At 39.5% G+C, this 17,733-nt stretch overlaps 1 protein-coding gene across 5 annotated transcripts in view; it reads left to right on the plus strand.

Moving 5' to 3' along the window:
• Positions 1-17,733, plus strand: part of STAM (signal transducing adaptor molecule) — an 82,431-nt gene that overhangs the window by 49,898 nt on the left and 14,800 nt on the right. For 3 of the 5 annotated variants that reach the window (XM_075125893.1, XM_048838010.2, XM_075125894.1), the window contains 8 exons: positions 356-431; positions 522-617; positions 1,723-1,869; positions 2,225-2,315; positions 8,495-8,687; positions 12,533-12,627; positions 14,606-14,694; positions 16,799-16,886. In XM_075125893.1, coding sequence (XP_074981994.1) covers positions 356-431; positions 522-617; positions 1,723-1,869; positions 2,225-2,315; positions 8,495-8,687; positions 12,533-12,627; positions 14,606-14,694; positions 16,799-16,886 — 875 coding nt within the window. Of the gene's footprint in view, positions 1-355; positions 618-1,722; positions 1,870-2,224; positions 2,316-8,494; positions 8,688-12,532; positions 12,628-14,605; positions 14,695-16,798; positions 16,887-17,733 lie in introns of all 5 variants that reach the window. The other 2 variants (XM_048838009.2, XM_048838014.2) reach the window with 2 other exon arrangements.

Raw genomic sequence — 17,733 nt, forward strand, 5'->3', positions numbered from 1 at the left:
AATGTTTTTTAAAAAACAGGAAGTTTTTTTTCATAAAGGTAGATGAACTATACAAAACTATAATTCAAAAGATAAAATAAATTTAGCCTAATGGGGAGCTCCTCCTAATTCAGAAGTCTAACAATCTTTCATATAGAAATGTTTGGGAAGGTAGAACTGCTAAAGGTACAGTTCTTAAAATTGCAACATTGACAAAATGTTTTTTGTCCTTGAAGCTAACAAAAAATTATTTTCCTGATATTTATGTAAAGTTATTTATGTAAAGCTTGCGTTACTTCTGCCTTTTCCCTCAAAATGAGATGTGGTTTATGGACTGTAATATTTCAAAGTTGTGATTTTCCCCCTTAATTATTAGGCCTAAGGATTGCCTTCGGTCTGTTATGAAGAGAGTGAACCATAAGGATCCTCATGTTGCTATGCAAGCACTGACAGTAGGTGGCCTTTTGCTTCCTTCCTTTTTCCTCCTGCAAAGCTATGTTGTACAAATGCATGGCTGTCTTTTAATTTCTTTTTCTCTTCAGCTTCTAGGAGCATGCGTATCAAACTGTGGTAAAATCTTTCATTTAGAAGTGTGTTCAAGAGATTTTGCTAGTGAAGTAAGCAACGTATTGAATAAGGTAATGTATTGTGTTCCTTTGTAGGATTTCATGATAGAATCTGAATTAGATGTGGGAAATACCTTTCTGAGAGGTGGAATGGAATCTGTGCTATTGGGGATTGTGTGGGGATGTGAATTTTAACGGAGATGTGAGGGATGGCTGAGGCTATAGTGAGTGAGGGTTGGTAAGGAAATGGTTGCTTGCCAGGTTGTGGTGGGAACAGAATGTGTGCATTAGAACTCTTTTTAAAAAAAAGATTAGAGGGACTTTATTTATGCATTTAGACTTCTATAGTAGCTATGAGCGTGATTCTCTCTTTCTTTAGATACTTAAGATGACGCATCTCATAGTAGTACATGTCTTTCTTGTGTATGTGAAACAGCAAATAGTAGGACTCCATTGCTAGATCTCTTAAAATTTTGACACAGAACTGAAAAATTGGTAAGAGATCAGTTACATTTGAATAAGTTCCTAAGGCTATGGCAGTGGTCGTCTTCTTCAACACTTAGCCAAATGGTCGGCCGTAGCAATCGTTCACCATTTGGTACGTTCTTGTGCGGATGCAGGGGGCTTGTTGGGCCGAAAGTCTAACGTTGAAACAGACTTGATGCACCCATGTACTAGGGGGGGTCTTCCTCTGGGCCATCTCCACCCCTCAGTTGGTGGAATTTTAACTTGGATGTGGGATATGGCAATAACAAAATATGACCAGCACCTCCTTTTCAGTAACCTTGCATCTTTCCTTTCTCCTTACTCAAGCAGCAAGGAGTTTGTGTTATTCATAAGCCCCTATGCAAGTTGTACACCTTAAATGTTCTTAATATACTATTTTAATGCTGATAGAGTCCTTACCAATTGTGATTATGTCACGGTTCTTCAGTATGCTCTTGTTATCAGACAACTTATAAGACAATACTAATGGTTAAACATTTGAAGAAACTTTCCACCTTAATTTTTCCTGTGTGCAGTAGAACAGCACCTTCGTCGGGATAGGAAATGAAGAGAATTAAGAGTGCATCAATTTGATTATTTTGTGTACTTCTTCAGATACTAAATTTAATTTAATAAGAAATTATTAGGAGCAGATTCCTAAATTATAGAACTTAACTTCTTCCGTTTCCAGGGTCATCCGAAAGTCTGTGAAAAGCTAAAAGCCCTAATGGTGGAATGGACAGATGAATTCAAGAACGACCCACAGCTTAGTCTAATATCTGCCATGATAAAAAATCTTAAGGAGCAAGGAGTTACATTTCCAGCTGTTGGTTCACAGGTATAATTCATATAATAATATGCAAAAGCTTGTGAATTTAAGTGATGAATGAATTCCTGGAATTTCATACAAATTCTGTTTATCTTCGATGTCTACAGTTTTGTAGGTTTATGTTTAAAAGTTATGTAATGCATTTTAGAAACAAAATGTCAACTTATAGAAACGTTAAGAATTCCTCTGTTTTAGACAAAATTTGAATGCTCCTTTAAAGAGCGCATGCTGTGATTTGCATTGTATTTTAAAATAAATGGCCTCAAGAAGTTTGGCTGAGACAATGACAGAACAAAATAGTGTGTTTAATGTACTGCCATAAAGGCCATTGTAATTAACTTTCACTTTTGTGGTGTTTGGCTAGGCTGCAGAACAAGCAAAAGCAAGCCCAGCTCTAGTAGCCAAAGATCCTGGTACAGCAGTTAACAAAAAGGAAGAGGAAGATTTAGCAAAAGGTGACTATTTATTTTCTGATCTATATACTTTATGATATAGTTGTTAATATCTACTAAATATATACTGCTTAAGGGATAGCTTTGTTTTGCCTCTTTTCCTGTGTGTAGTAGTATATTTGTGAACTGCAGTGATGATTATTCAATTTTAAATATTTAAAAAACATGGAAAAGATTTTAAAAAAACCCTTTGTTTTACTTATAGGTATTAAAAATCCTTTTCTGCTTTTTACTTATAGGTATTTAAAAAAAATCATTCTCTGCTTTTTGAATTATCCTCTGAAAAAGTGAAGTGACATTGTAATAGCCTGCTAGTCAAATGTGATCTCAAGGAGAGCTTCACTTTGAAAGACAGCGGAAATCCTTTACTTGGATTTCTCCTTCATTTGGGGGTAGATGAGGTACCTTAGTTGTCTGGAGTATCAAAATTTGATGGGATCAGCAATGCACACAGTGCAAGTGGTATGCAAAGCTGGCTTAAATTTCTTGCTTGCACTATCCCAATCATAGTGCTACTTTGTGCACTTCTCTTCGCCATGCATTTAGAGCAGTCTAGAGGCTGCTCTAATTTACACTGGATGATAATTGCCATGATGGGCCCAAAAATCTAGTCCAGAATTGTGATAGTATAGTGGGGTCCTGACCAGCACCTCCTTTTCAGTAACCTTGCATCTTTCCTTTCTCCTTACTCAGACAGCAAGGAGTTTGTGTTATTCAGTTGCCAGTTGTACACCTCAGCAGGATCATTCTTATGCTGGGCTGATCCTATCTGGGCCAATCATCAGTTTTTTAAACCAAAACATGCTAGCAGTGACAATACACCCAAAGATCTGGCCCTATATATTTTTAGCAAGAAGAATGGACTTTTGATTGAAGTCTGTAGCAGGATCTATTGACAAGTCACTATGGGTGTATCTACACTGCATTGTAAGCCCAGAGTTAGTGTCATTTGAGTCAGCAGACCTGTGTAAGAGAACCTGTGCTTGAGCATCTATACTGTTTCTTAACTCTGTGCCAAGACTTTTCTGACCCAGGCTCAAACCTGGGGCTCTGGTGTCCACACTGCAGTGCACAGACAAACCGACTATATCCCGGAGTCCTGAGCTTCCTTCTGAAATATGGCTGTTCTAGCCTTTGGACCATTATGTGCTGAGGGAAAACTTTAGTGCCCATCCAGCACATTACAGGAATTTTGAACAGCTTGCCAACACATCCTGCCGAGCAGCCTTTTTTATCCGTGCATTCCCAGTGCCAGCAACATGGAGGCGACCACATTGTCATGCAGACCTGTGATGACGAGCAGTGGGTCCAAAACTTTCTCATGAAGAAAGCTACATTTCTGAAGCTTTGCGAGAAGCTAACCCCAACCCTCCAGCATAAAGAGAAACAACTGAGATCACCCTTGCCAGTCCAGAAGCGGGTTGCTATGACAGTCTGGAAGCTGACTATCCCAGATTGCTATAGGTCGGTTAACAATAAATTTGGTGTTGGAAAGTCGACTGTTGCTAAAGTGGTGGCAGAGGTTTCTGAGGCAATCAGGCGTGTGGTTTACTCCAGGGTGGTGGACATTAAAGATATTCCAGAGGTAATTGCGGTCTTTGAGAGAATGGGATTTCCTAACTGCTCTGGGGCAATTGATGGAACTCATGTGCCATAGTTTGTCCTCCTCAAGGAGCACATGAATACATAAATCATAAAGAGTGGTACTCTTCACGTACCACAGAGGTCAATTTATCAATGTCAACATGGGCTGTACTGGAAAAGGTCACAATGCCAGAGTTTTTCACTACTTTGGAGTCTACATTCATGGACAGACTGTGATACTATTCCCACCAAATGACATTGACATAAGCGGAGTTACTGTCCCCACCATTTTTCTGAAGGATCCCGTGTGTCCCCTTTTGCCTTGGCTTATGAAACTCCCGATTTCAGAGGCCCTGGCAAAAGAAGGTTTAATTACACTTTCAACAGGTGCAGAATGGTTGTTGAATGTGCTTTTCGCAGGTTGCAATTCTGTTAGAGATCTTTACAAACCCGTTTGGATGCCAATGTCATCAATGCTGTCAGCATGACTGTGGCATGCTTTGGCCTTCACAATCTTTGTGAAGCCAGAGGTGAGCTATTTCCCTCTGAATGGACCTATGACAGCAAGGGGCCGCTGAATTGGTGCCTTCAGCCAGGAAGTGCCGCCACCTGCGGGAGCTGGTTGCATCTGGACAACAGAAATCAGGGGTGCTTTGTGTTCTTACATTATGGACTTGCGTGGCCCAGTGGAAGAGGGGGAATAGTACCTGTATGAATATGTTTGTAGGGGAAAAGTGGCTAATTTTTGCTAGATTGGGGGGTTCAGTTCTTGGGAGGGGTTTTGGATTGGTTGTCATGCATTATAGTTATGAAAGACCTGATGAATTGAAGGGAGGTAGCATGGGTTTATATATGAAATTTATTGTAATGTGAATTGCTGTACCTGGCTAAATAGAAGAATAGTGTTTGCTTACTAATATATAATTGCTCCTGAATGTTTTTTTTATCTTTGTCATCTCAAATCGTGATTGTATCATGTGACACAGTGATAGCAATAAAATTTCTCGATGACATAAAAGGCTTTAGTTATAAACATGTATTAAAACACTACAACAGTCACCAGTTGCTTGGCAGGCCAGCTGATATTACAACAACCCAAAAAAAAGACCAGAAGAATCATTTTTTTAAAAGTGCCAGAAACGGTGCAAACCCAACACAGACCCTCTACTATTACATGTTCTCTGGCCCCACATTCTCCTTTTCCTTTCTTTTCCTGTGTTCCATTGATTTAGTCCCAGAGAGAGGTGGCAAAGGTATTCACAGGGAATGGGTTGAATAAGGAAGGCTTCATGGGATTCAGTTGCTCTGCCCAGCTGCCCATGGTACCTGACTGCATGGACTGCCCTGATATGAAGTTGTCCAAACTAGTGCTGGACTGTGGTTAACTTGCAGGGGGATCAGGCCATGGTGAGGGGGAGGCAGCAGGAGACAGTGCTCTTGCAGTCATGATAGAGATGACTTGCTGAAACAGTTCTCTGTTGAGCTCTGTCTTCCACTCTTAGCTGCTCTTCCTGTTCCAGGAACTGTTTTGCAATTGCCTGCTCCCTTGCTGAAACTTTGTCCTCCACCTGGGTGGCGAGCTTCAGTCTTCCCTCCTGCCTCTCAGCATACTGTTGCTCCAGTCTTGTGTCCCTCACCTTCAGGTACTGGACTTGCTGGTCTGCTGTGTCAAGAACTTAGACCATAACTTCATCACGAAATGCTTTCTTTTGAACAGTCCATGAAGGTGCTTTGCCCCAGGGATTGAGTTTTTGATGAACAGAAGGCAATAGAGGTTGAGGGCCCAGAAATAGGAACAGAAACAGGATTATTGTCTAATGTAGCTCAATGGAGGAGCATAGAATTAATTCTTGTGGAATCTCCATGAGACAAATGTTGTTTAAAACTGAACCAATATATTTCATGATCGGGATGCTTCAGTCTACATTCTCTGGACACAGCCTGGTTAATTGCAGTTACAGAAGTGCAGAGACAATTGTAAGTGTAAAATTACATCCTTTTCTGTTTTACTAGAATTGCGTAACTGCTTGGCTAGAGAGGGGGTGGAGTGGTGGCAGATAGTGCCCTTGGTGCAAAAGACTTTTTTTTTTTTTTTTTAAATGATTTCAGGCCTTTCACATTTTGGAGGACATAACTTTTCTTATGGTGCCATATTGCTAAAGGGAGATGTTATTCCAGGTAGTTGGTGGGAAACCTGCAGTGTATGCAGTAGAAATATTCAAACATATAGTGATTGAACAGCACATCTGTGAGTGCAGTGGGCTAGTCAGCTACTGAGGTGGCCCTTGGAAATATGCCTTTTCCTGCAATGTAACTGTATATCTGGAGTTCCAGCTTCAGGAAAAGTTTGCAGCTATCAATAATCAGGATGGGGTCAGAATCCATGAGAGAATTAACAGGATGCAGCATTAGTTCACACATGGTTTACCCTGTTGTTGCTGCATGCAGACTTCTACAACCTTCCTCTTCCCTATTCTCGGCACAGTTCTATGCAAAAAATGTCATCCTACTTGTACTTGGGAGAAATAATTTTGTGACCCACTGACAGCATGAACTATCTCTAACTGAAATGGACTAGATTTGGAAATAGAAGACAGTTTCTGAAAAACACACACACAGTTCACTCTTTCCAGATGGCTCCATAGATGGTTCAGTGATTTACAGAGTGGCAAATTTCAAGCTCTTACTACTGAAAGGAAAACATGAATGACCCTGGCAAACATCTGTGACATTACAGTTAAAAAACTGTTTAAAGCAGGTTTTTTTTACTGTTTTCAATTCCCGATTGCCATTTTGAACTCCATGTGATGGTGTGGGGGAGTGGAGGGAGGAAGGCGGCTTCCAAAGTGCTCTGAAACAATCTGCCATTAGTAGGTACATGCTGCCTGCCAGGGCTTCTCATAACTTGTGCATTGGTTCACAGAGCGGAAATCCCTTCCATTATTGTAGTAATAAACTTTTACTTGGAGTCAGAAACATAACAGGCTCTGGGGAGGCTTCGGTCTCTACCACCTTTTCTGCAGGCTCGCAGTGGGATGTTCCTCAGTGTGGGGGAGGATGAAAAAGCTGTTCTGAGTAGGGACCTAGAATTTGCTGTTAATCCCGTTCCACAGCCTTCTTTGTGATTGGTTTCATAAACAGAATCACCTGCTGCTGGCTCCCATCAGTCCCCATGCTGGATTCAGGGACCAGCAGGGCACCATTCTGGCTGACCAGATCGTCATGCACCATGGTTGACTCCTTGCTGGGTGCAGTGCCCAGCACTTGGTCAAACTCCTGATAAAACAGCCATGACATTGGTGAATTGCCCAAGATGTGGTTCTTGTCTCTCGTCTTCTCGTACTCACTCTTCATTCAGTCTCTTAAATGCTTTCTGCACTGATCACATGTCTGGAAAAATCTGCAAAGCTGCCAGCTTTTTAGCTCTTTGCTGGTACACATGGTTATTCCTGGTACTTTTGCTGAGGTCCACAGTTTTAGTGGCCTTGCACAAGAGAGTCACCAAAATCAGGCTATGCTTCCATGGCCATGAAGCAGCACAATTTACAAAAGGCTTGTTCTGTTCGGTATCCATTGCAAACTCAGGAGTCTGTTCGATGGTGCGCTTGCCGCTCAGTGATCAGAAGAGAATGCGTTAACGCTGACTCACTGAGCTGGTGTTGTATGTTAAAAAAGAGGGGGTGGGGTGGCGTGGCTTCTGTTTTCAGTTGAGTCGATTGGAGATTGTTGAGATAGAGAGGACAGAGGAAGTCGGCCCTTGGAATTGTGGGATACTTCTGGAGGACTCCAGGACACGAGTCAAGCAAGGCTGCGTCTACACTGTAAAACAATAGTGTTCAAACTCTGAGTGTCCCATCTTGACTTGGGCTGGGACCCTGGGTCCGAGCCCTGGGTTAGCATAATTTCAGTGAAGATAGAAGGGGGGTTAGTCTTGAACCTGAATTTAAGCCTTGGTTTATGTTGCAATGTAGACATATGCTGTATGACTTAGCAGGTTAGCAATGGATATATAGATTCTTTGTATGAATTATATGTATAAAGTTTTTGCACTAGTAGTTGGTGGGCATTTCTGACCTTTGACAGATGACAGCTTCAAGGATTTTTGTATTATCAAATGTAACTTGTAACCATAAACTGTTAAAAGTGGATTTTTTACAATAGCAATGTTTTTTTTCCTTTTTAACACTTCAAGCAGCTTTTAGTAAGAATTTAAATTACATTTGCATATGTCCAAAGAAAAATATTCATTGGGTTGCAAATGTTTGGATCAAACCCACAGGTACATAAACCTATGGGAAAAACTTCCCCTGACTTCTTTGGACCGGGGGCGTTTATGTTAAAGTATTAAGTACTGATCCTGTTCCCACTGAATGCTATAGTAAAGCTCTCATTGACTTCACCTCAAGCAAGATTTTAAGATGATGAAAGTTAGTATTTTTGCTCAGTGTAGTTATTTCTAAACGAAGGGAAGAAATTGTGTATTGTGCAACAAATGCAGAATTATACTACAAAACTTTCATAGAGTAAAATTTACAAATTGTTACATCTGCCCCTTTTTGTATCTGTGAATTTTAAAGGAAATTATTTACTTTTTGTAGCCATTGAATTGTCCCTAAAAGAACAAAGGCCACAGCAAACAACACTTTCCAGTTTGTATCCGAGCACGTCAAGCCTCTTAACGAATCACAAACATGAGGGCCGAAAGGTTCGCGCGATCTATGATTTTGAAGCTGCTGAAGATAATGAATTAACATTTAAAGCTGGAGAACTTATAACTGTACTTGATGACAGGTAACTTACATAGATGTTCACAAGTAGTGCATGCTAGAAGTACATTTCTCAGACAAATGTTAGAGATTAAAATACATACTAAATCCTCAAACTCTATACTAACTAGTGTTGTCAAAAATATAGTAACTATAATCTACATTATGATCATGTATAAGGTTGTGATCTTGTGTTGCACTACTCCAATGCTGGTATCTTTTATTCCTCTTTTGGAGGTTTATTGTTTCTCAGGATTGGATTTTATTTTCCTTAATTAGCTTCTTGTACGCAGGTTGCTTTAATTATAACGTTTGTAGACCTGCTTCTGAGGAAGAAATAGATCCAGGATTTAGCTATTTCAAAGTTCTTAGATATCTTCCAGTTTGTTTAGCAAAAAGGTTTTTATTATACACAAATTTAAATTTTCCAAGAGCAATGTCAGTGCTAATGAATAGTAATTATTAGAATTGTTTGACTACTTCATATTTATACTATGGTAGCATCTAGAGGTCCCAAGCAGGTTCAGTGCTCCATTGTGCTATGTGCAGTATAAATGTAACAAGTCCCTGTTCTAAACAGCTTATTCTTTCGTCGTTAAAATTTAAATGTCCAAAATTAATGACTGTAGTACTATCGATGAGCAGCATTTATCTTTAATTCTTATTTTAACTCATAGAGAAAAAAGTAACCCTTCTTCTTCTTCTCCAGGGATCATTTGCTTTCTAAGCAGAGTGTCTGGTTTCTTTTTTTTTTATCCAAACAAAAACACATACACTTATCCTCAAAACTCTTTGGATTACTGTCCTTCTGCTTCCCTTCTGTTTATTTCGCATTTCTACTACTGATCTAACTAGTAGGCTTTTCACAGTTTTCAGCTGTACTACAGTTTCTGGCTTTTTAGGTTCACAAATTGCACAATTTGCATAATTCACAAATTATGATCACATTCCATTCTCCCTTAGACATCCTATCTGTTTTATATGGTCTATTGTATGCCACCACTGAAAAGTGAAGGAGCATATAGGATTCCTAGGGAGAAGGTAAATCTGTTTCTGTTAAATTTTGAGCTGTGTTCTAAGATTTTTCTTTTATTCTTGATATAGTAAGGCCTTATCTACACTTAAAAGTTTTGCTGATGTCGCTACACCAGTACAACGCCTTTTAGTGTTGAGTAGCAAAAAAGTGCTTTTGTGGTAGAGCTTATTTTGCTCACCAATCCAAATAAGGTATACCAGCAAAAGTACTTTTTTGCTGATATAACTGCCTGTACACTCTGTCTTTTGCTGGTCTAGCTATGTTGTGTGTGTTTAGGTTTGTTTGGGGTTTTGTTTTTTTTTTGGTTCGTTTGTTTATTTTTTAAACAACACTAATCCACATAGCTATGCTGCTAAATCTTTTAAGTATAGAGCAAGCCTAAATTGAATGGGATGATGAGATTTTAAAATCTGGCTAATATGCACAGCACAAATTTTCTAAAAATGCCATGTATATATCACTGAAATGGTATTGCCCATTTTTTAAAAAAGCATACACTTCACTCTCTAGACATTTATGTTAGAAACAATAAATGAGACACTAATGGTTGGCTGTCTAATTCATATTTTAAAAAATTGTCTCACCTACATTCTCTAAGCACATGTACAGCTTTTAAACTGGTAACGAAACAAAAGCATTTTACAGATTGGTTTAGCGCCAACAAGGACTCTGCCTCGAATGGTCCAGTTTTTCTAGCCAGTTGTTAATCACAGTAAATCCCCTGTGCCTCTGTTGGTACTATGAAAGTAGTAAAACTTAACTAACAGCTCAATATTAAATAATAATAAATAAAAACAGACATAACTTTCTATCTCAAGTGACTGTGCTGGAATCTCTCAGCAATGCAGGAAGTCTGTCATTGTGAGGATGAAATATGGAGAGTAAAAAAAACTTAAACAGTACGTTGGGATTTCCTCTGAGACCTTTTCCACTTGGCTTATCCAGAACACCTTGTCCAGTTCTGGGAGAACACTTGGTCCAGTTCTCTGGGATCCAGAACCCTCTGTTTGACTTTGGATTTCGTCATTCAGGTTCTTTTGTTTGTCATACAGCAAAGCTATGATGAGTTGATCAGACTCAAGCGCACGGGGTGGGTATATGGCATACCATACATCCAAAGTTACACAAACAACTTCTTCCTATACGTACATTTATACATTCCATTCCATTTGCTGTACATTAAATCTCACGTTTTTGGATTGGCTTGGTTACTTTGCGGGAACTAATCCCTGTACAGCATGCTCTGTCCATGTGCTGTTCATGTGGAACCTGATCTTTACATTCCAGGTTTATTTTGTCTATAGTTTATCTTGTCTAGCATCAGGGTGTTGTTGCTTATCCTAGCTATCACAGACATCCTGATTCCAATATACTGTTTGCCAAGCCCCTGTTTACAATTTAACCTTCCATTCACCTTCCCTATGGTATGATTCCTGATGTCAGAGTTGTGTCCATTTATTCTTTTGCGTAAAAGAATAAATGGACACAAATCTGACATCAGGAATCATAACATTCAAAAACCAGTAGGAGAACACTTCGACCTCTCTGGCCACTCAGTGAAAGATTTAAGGGTGGCAATTTTGCAACAGAAAAGCTTCAAAAACAGACTCTAAGGAGAAACTGCTGAGCTTGAATTAATATGCAAACTAGATACCATTAACTTGGGTTCGAACAGGGACTGGGAGTGACTGGGTCATTGCACATATTAAATCTATTTCCCTGTGTTGAGTATCCTCACACCTTCTGATCAATTGTCTAAATGGGCCATCTTGATTATGACTACAAAAGTTTTTTTCTCCTGCTGATAATAGCTCATCTTAATTAATTAGCCTCTTGCAGTTTGTATGGCAACTTCCACCTTCTCTGTATGTGTGTATATATATATATTTCTTACTATATGTTCCATTCTATGCATCCGATGAAGTGAGCTGTAGCCCACGAAAGCTTATGCTCTAATAAATTTGTTAGTCTCTAAGGTGCCACAAGTACTCCTGTTCTTTTTCCGGATATAGACTAACACAGCTGCTACTCTGAAACCTGTCATTATATAAACATAGCCTTTCCAGAAAGAAGAAATAGTGGAATGCACAAAGATTTAGCTAATTAACTAATATGAATATACAGTGTGGACCAAAGACTACTTTTGGCTTCTGCAATACTCGGCAAAATACCTGGCTTCCTGCCTATCTATTTAAGGTCTGATCCTGCGAGGTGCCAATTGCCTTCTGTTCCAGCACTTTCTGTCTAGCACTTTGCAGGATCCAAGCCCTTAATGCAGAAGCTTAAAATCAATAGAGAAATGTTAAATTGTCATACCAGGTTAGATCAGCGGCCCTTTCAGTCTAATATCCTGTCTCCAGCGTTGTCCATGACCAGCTGATTCAGAGGAAGGTGCAAGAAATCCTGCATCAAGCAGTTAAGGAATAACTTGCCCATAGGAAAAGTTTCTTACTAATCTATATCAGTTGGGGGTTGACTTCCATCTTTTAGAGGGAGAGAAACCTTCATGTTCTTAAACTCTTCTAAGCTTTTAATCCTTACGATAATTATGGATGTATTTATATAAATATTCAGTCCTTTTTGGATTCTTGCTAAGTTCTTATCTTAAAGTTTCTAACAGGATACTGTGAAAAAAGAGAGGCACGCAAAGTCCATAAAAAGCTTTTGGAAATATCAGGCTGCTCATACTCAATATTTGGACACATACGTTAGAACTCCATGTTTAAATTAACTTATTTGCATGTTGAATGTTTTTATTTAAATGTCTCACATTTTTACTTGAATTATGCTGTAATGTAGAACATTTTATATGAAAACTATTTTTTAATCTTCAGTGATCCAAATTGGTGGAAAGGTGAAACTCACCAAGGAACAGGATTATTTCCCTCTAATTTTGTAACAGCTGACCTTACTGCTGAACCGGAAATGAGTGAGTAACACTATGTTCATTCTGAAGAATATTTATGCAACACAATGCACCCAATATTTGTTTTGGTATTTTTAGTTTGGGCATACAGTGGTAAAAGCATCATTAAAAAAGAGAAATAAACTGTTCTGAATCTATTCCAAGCAAAAGAATAATAATCTCAATAAAGTTCAACATACAGCCTCCAATCCTAATGTTCTTGTCTGCATCTAGGTCAGTGTAGATATGACTGTTCATATTATCTGTCACTTCACTAAGGGACTTATAAGTTCTTGTCCACTGAGGACCCTGCTACCAGAGTGTTCTGCTCTGAGACACAAGAAGGCAGTTCTAGCAGTTAGCATGGAATGCCCATCTGTCAAAGAGGGACTGCTAAACTATAAGATGCAGATACTAGCACCAGGGGACCCTACAGAGAAGAAGATAGGAGTCAGGATCCTACAGCCAATAATATGGACAACCCTTCCTTCGCAGATACTCTGCAGAGATGGGTACAGCTATGATGCTATACCTGGGCTTGGTTTATTCTTGAAAAAGGGATCTCCCACTCAAAGGATTTTGTCTTCTTGATCTGCTTATGAGCATGTGTGTCACGCTCTGGACTTCAGAGTCACTCTAGAATCCACTCTAGTCCTTTGAGCAAAAGAGAGCATGAAAATGTCATTGTCGAACCAACGATCTTGTGAAGAAGAAGGGTTCTCCCAGATAGACTGTTTCCCTTCAGACATTTTCATTAAAGGATACCCACATTATTCTACTTTGTAGCTCATTTACAAGGTTAGAGATACAGCAGTTCTTTTAGTGGAACCAAGGATCCTCTGCTGCATCCTTACAAACAGTAGTGGTATCTGCCTGTCTTAGAGAAATATTCTGTAAAGGATCCTTGATCCTACAAAAAGACATAAAAATAAAAATTAAAGCTTACCAGGGCAGTGACTGGGATGAAAGTAGAAAAGGCTAGAGCTCCAGCAGAAGAAATCTCTAAATTGGCCATTGCATCCACCTTTCCTAACTTCAAACTTTTTACCTCCAAGAATCCTAATGTGCAGCTTTCAGTTGGAAACAATTCAATGCTATGGCTGAAGTTAAAGTTAAAAACAAACCAACCGTAACACTCTTATTTGTGAAAGTGCTTTTTTCATTTTTTTTGCCCTATTAGTTCTGCTCTGACTCCTTCAGAAAAGTATAGGATTGGTGGACATGTACTGAATGAAAGGAACAGTTTGCTATGTTAATTGTTTTTAACAGAAATAACATCCTTCAGTCTGACCTTCTTTGAGCACTTAAGTAAAAAGGATAAATGTTAAATATTCAATAAGGCTTTCAGGGTGACAAATAATACATTTAAATCTGATTTAATTTTTCATTAGACTTATTGGTGGGTTTATTAGGTTGGGTACTTTTGTTACCTTTGACAAATTTATGTTGAGATGGGAGTGGATGCAACCAAGAAATGTTTTTTAAAGTACGCATGTGCGCGCGCATGTTCGTGCTCACACACACATCAACAACCTTAATAGGTGGTGCGTCCAACTTATTTTATATATCTGTAGATCAATCTATATATAAAATTATAAAATATGGCTTATTTCTAAGTAGTTATTGATAATGAAAGAATTTTCCTCTGCACTTTAACCTCAGGGTATCTGTTTGTTTACTTTCGCTTGGAGGATGTTCCAGCTCCTAAGAGAGGCTTTGGGTAAAATTTTCAGAATACCTAAGTCCTATCTTCAAAAGTGATAAACCCTTGTCTTTAAGAGCTTCGTAATAAGATTACAAATATAAATATATGCCAGAAGGTTCAGTTTTGTTTTTCAGAAAACAAATATTTCAATTGCTTAAACTTTTTCTTTTTTCAGTTTCAAGTTTAGTTTGTTTCGACCGCCAAATAATTTAAATGGCAGACAAAATGTTTTCAGCGTAACATTTTACTTTTGCAGTTGAGATTTACTTTTTTTTAAAAAGTCCATGTGTTTTACAGTGAAAACGGAGAAGAAAACAGTACAGTTCAGTGATGAAGTTCAAGTAGAGACAATAGAACCTGAGCCTGAACCAGTTTATATTGATGAAGTACGTACAATAAAAATATTGATTTCAGCATTTAGTACAACTAAACCAGTGGTGTCCAACCTCCTCAGTACAAGGGCCAAAAATATTCCGAAATATCAAGGGGACCACAGTCTAGAAGGGGAGGCACTTCAGACTTGCCATTTTTTTAAATTATTTTTTTACACTTCTGCAGACCTTTTTTCCTACTCACTTCTCTCATATGTTCTTATTAAATTGAATTGGGAGCAGCTTCCAATTTGGGTTCTGAGCCCCAAACTGTAGGTTCAGACTGCAAATCCACTTTCAGAGCACCAGCTGGACATGGAGTAGTGGCTTTCTTTTCCCAACTCTACTTTTATTGCCCCATCTCTCAGAAACACCGTATCTTGGCCCTCTTCTCCAACATGTCCCCTGTATAAACACTGCCTTCTGCCCCAGTCCCTGAAGGAACTTTTTCTTTCATTACCCAGGAATCTCAGCCTTGCCTCATCATAAGCAGCCTCAAGGATTCAGGCCATCTTTCCTTCAGCACCTTCTCTTTGTTTCCAAGAACACACACTGGCCCCAGATCTTTCCTGCCTTCTCTCTGTTCTTCAGGAATACCCTCACTTTCCCAAATCCCTCCCTTCTGCCCATGACCTGCCCCTTCCCAAAATTTAAGTTACTGAGGCCCTACAACTCTTCTAATATCAATTGCACCTCTCCCTAATTCTGTGAGACCCCTGGCTCTGCTGCCCCCTTCGTAATGTTCTCTTTTCTGGGAGCCCCCGCTGCTATTGCATTTGTGGTGTGCTGCTGTTGAGCTGCTTGCTTGTTCCCTTTCCCTCCTGCTCTTTGGAAGACTGTGTGGTTCCCCGTGCTGTCTCACTACATGCTGCTTTCCTCTTAAAATGTGCCTTGATGGGCAAAAGGGGGGTGTGTTTAAACTGAATTCGCTTAACACAGTTGACATGGCTTCCAGCATGTTAGACTACATCTTAGTGGGGCTTTTCAGCTGTACCGAGCTAACATGATTGAAAAGCATACCTTTTTGCCCATCAAAACAAGACTATAAAGGCCAAGCCACTCAGAACCTGCTTTGCTCTTAGCTTTCTCCTTCCCTTCCGGCAGTGGAGGTGGCGGTGGGGGTGGAGGAGGGGAAAGAAGCTGTTAGAGAGACACATTTTCAATTTGTATTCAAATACAAATTTCTGTAACACTGACACCTTGAGTGCCACTAATTAGACACCACTGAGCGAAACTGTAGTTTTAATTTTTTTCAAAGACTTTGTGCCCAGTCTTCTCTTTTAGGTGCCCGTATAAATGGTTTGCATCTGAAATCAGTTAAAAGTAATTAGGCCCAAGTACTCTGAGGCTAACCGTATGAAAACGTCATGTCTTCCTGCGTGTTAATAAATACTTTATTTAGGTGCTTATGGACTGCTAGTTATACTTCCAAAATATGGCTTATTTTTTAATACATATATAGTTGGAGCTATATTTATGCATTTCTTTTAGCATACTTACTATGTGCACTTTGTAGATACTTACATATCCCACTGGGTGGTAGCATTGCTTATGTATTTGAAGTAGAATGAAACGTAGAAGCTGCTTATAAAATAAAATTCTGAGGAATGACTTTTATATACGAGGGACAGTCTACATTTCACATGTTATTAAACCATTTTTGTCATATTCATTGCTTATCCTTTTTAATTTTCTCCTGACTTTCTTTTAAAGTTACATTTGCTTTGTGTGCAGTTGAAACTTTCAGGTGGATAACTGTCTCCTAGGAAATAAGAAACTCAATAGAAACGTCTTAAAATAACACTTTTTCAGGAAAGTAAATGGAGCATTCTTGCTCTTTTTGTGTGGAGGGGATGTGTTTGGCCCTGTGATAATTACCATTATTAGCGAGGAAAATCTTAAATAAAGGCTCATACTGTTGTTCATATCTGCTGAAACTAAGTGTGTTAATGCTGGTAGAATCCCTATCTTAGAGGATCAGAAAGTTAGTGTATATTGTGTGTGTGGGGGGGGAGTGGCGAAGAGGGTAAAAAGGAATATTGCATTACAGTAATCTTATGGAATCCAATGTAAAACCCAGCTATTTTTCCCCATACTTATTCTCTTATTTTCATTATAGGATAAAATGGACCAACTGTTACAGATGTTACAAAGTGCAGATCCAACTGATGATCAGCCGGACCTTCCAGAGCTGCTTCATCTTGAAGGTAATGAAACTTTGTACTTTTTTGAATGATTGTCCACATGAATTCCATTGTGGTGCACTTTAGGCTCAGCCTCCTAAGCGCCAGAAGCCTGAAAAGGCCAGGCCACCTGAGGTTCCCTGCTACTGATTGCCAAGACAGCTCCCCATAATTCTCAGATTGCACCTGGACTCCTGCGTGCCCCAACACCCAAAGCAAATACTGCACTGAGTGACTTAACTGTGGACCCGGTACTGGAGTCACCTCTTCTTTGCAGGATTCAGGGTGGTGATAACCATTCAACCAGCTTCTGAGATATTGGTACATCAAGTTGAGGTGGTATCCCCAGTACCACCATCTCCTCTCCAAATGCAGGGCACTCCCAGTAGACTGGCTTTTGTGATACACTTCCTCCTTTTCTTTCTCATCTCCCACCCATCCACTTTCCCCTTCTTGGGTAGCACAATGGGAATCAGAAAGGGATTCTAGAGAAGATTTCATGAGGTAGCAGGAAGAGCCCTAGGACTCGTAGGACACCGCTCTGTTGGTAGCCCCCCTCCTCCATCCCTCAGTGTTCCCAACTAGTGCAGCCTTAGATCCTAGAAAATGAAGAAGAGCATCAAATGCCAAGGAGAAGAACAACTACTCCCCTATGCGACTTTCCTCCCCAGGTAAGGCAGTGAACCCCTCTACATCTGCCTCAGTGGATGACTTCACAGTGTTCCAGGACCTCATTAGGCACATAACAGAGACCCAGGATTTTTTCAGATAGATAGATATACATCTATGTGGGTCAAGCAAAACACAAACTTTTGTACATCTTACACCCTTCCACACACGGCAGGCTCTCCATGCCAAAAAACGTGTGGCA

This window comes from Caretta caretta, chromosome 2 (genome assembly GCF_965140235.1).
Source record: "Caretta caretta isolate rCarCar2 chromosome 2, rCarCar1.hap1, whole genome shotgun sequence".
NCBI lineage: Eukaryota > Metazoa > Chordata > Testudines > Cheloniidae > Caretta > Caretta caretta.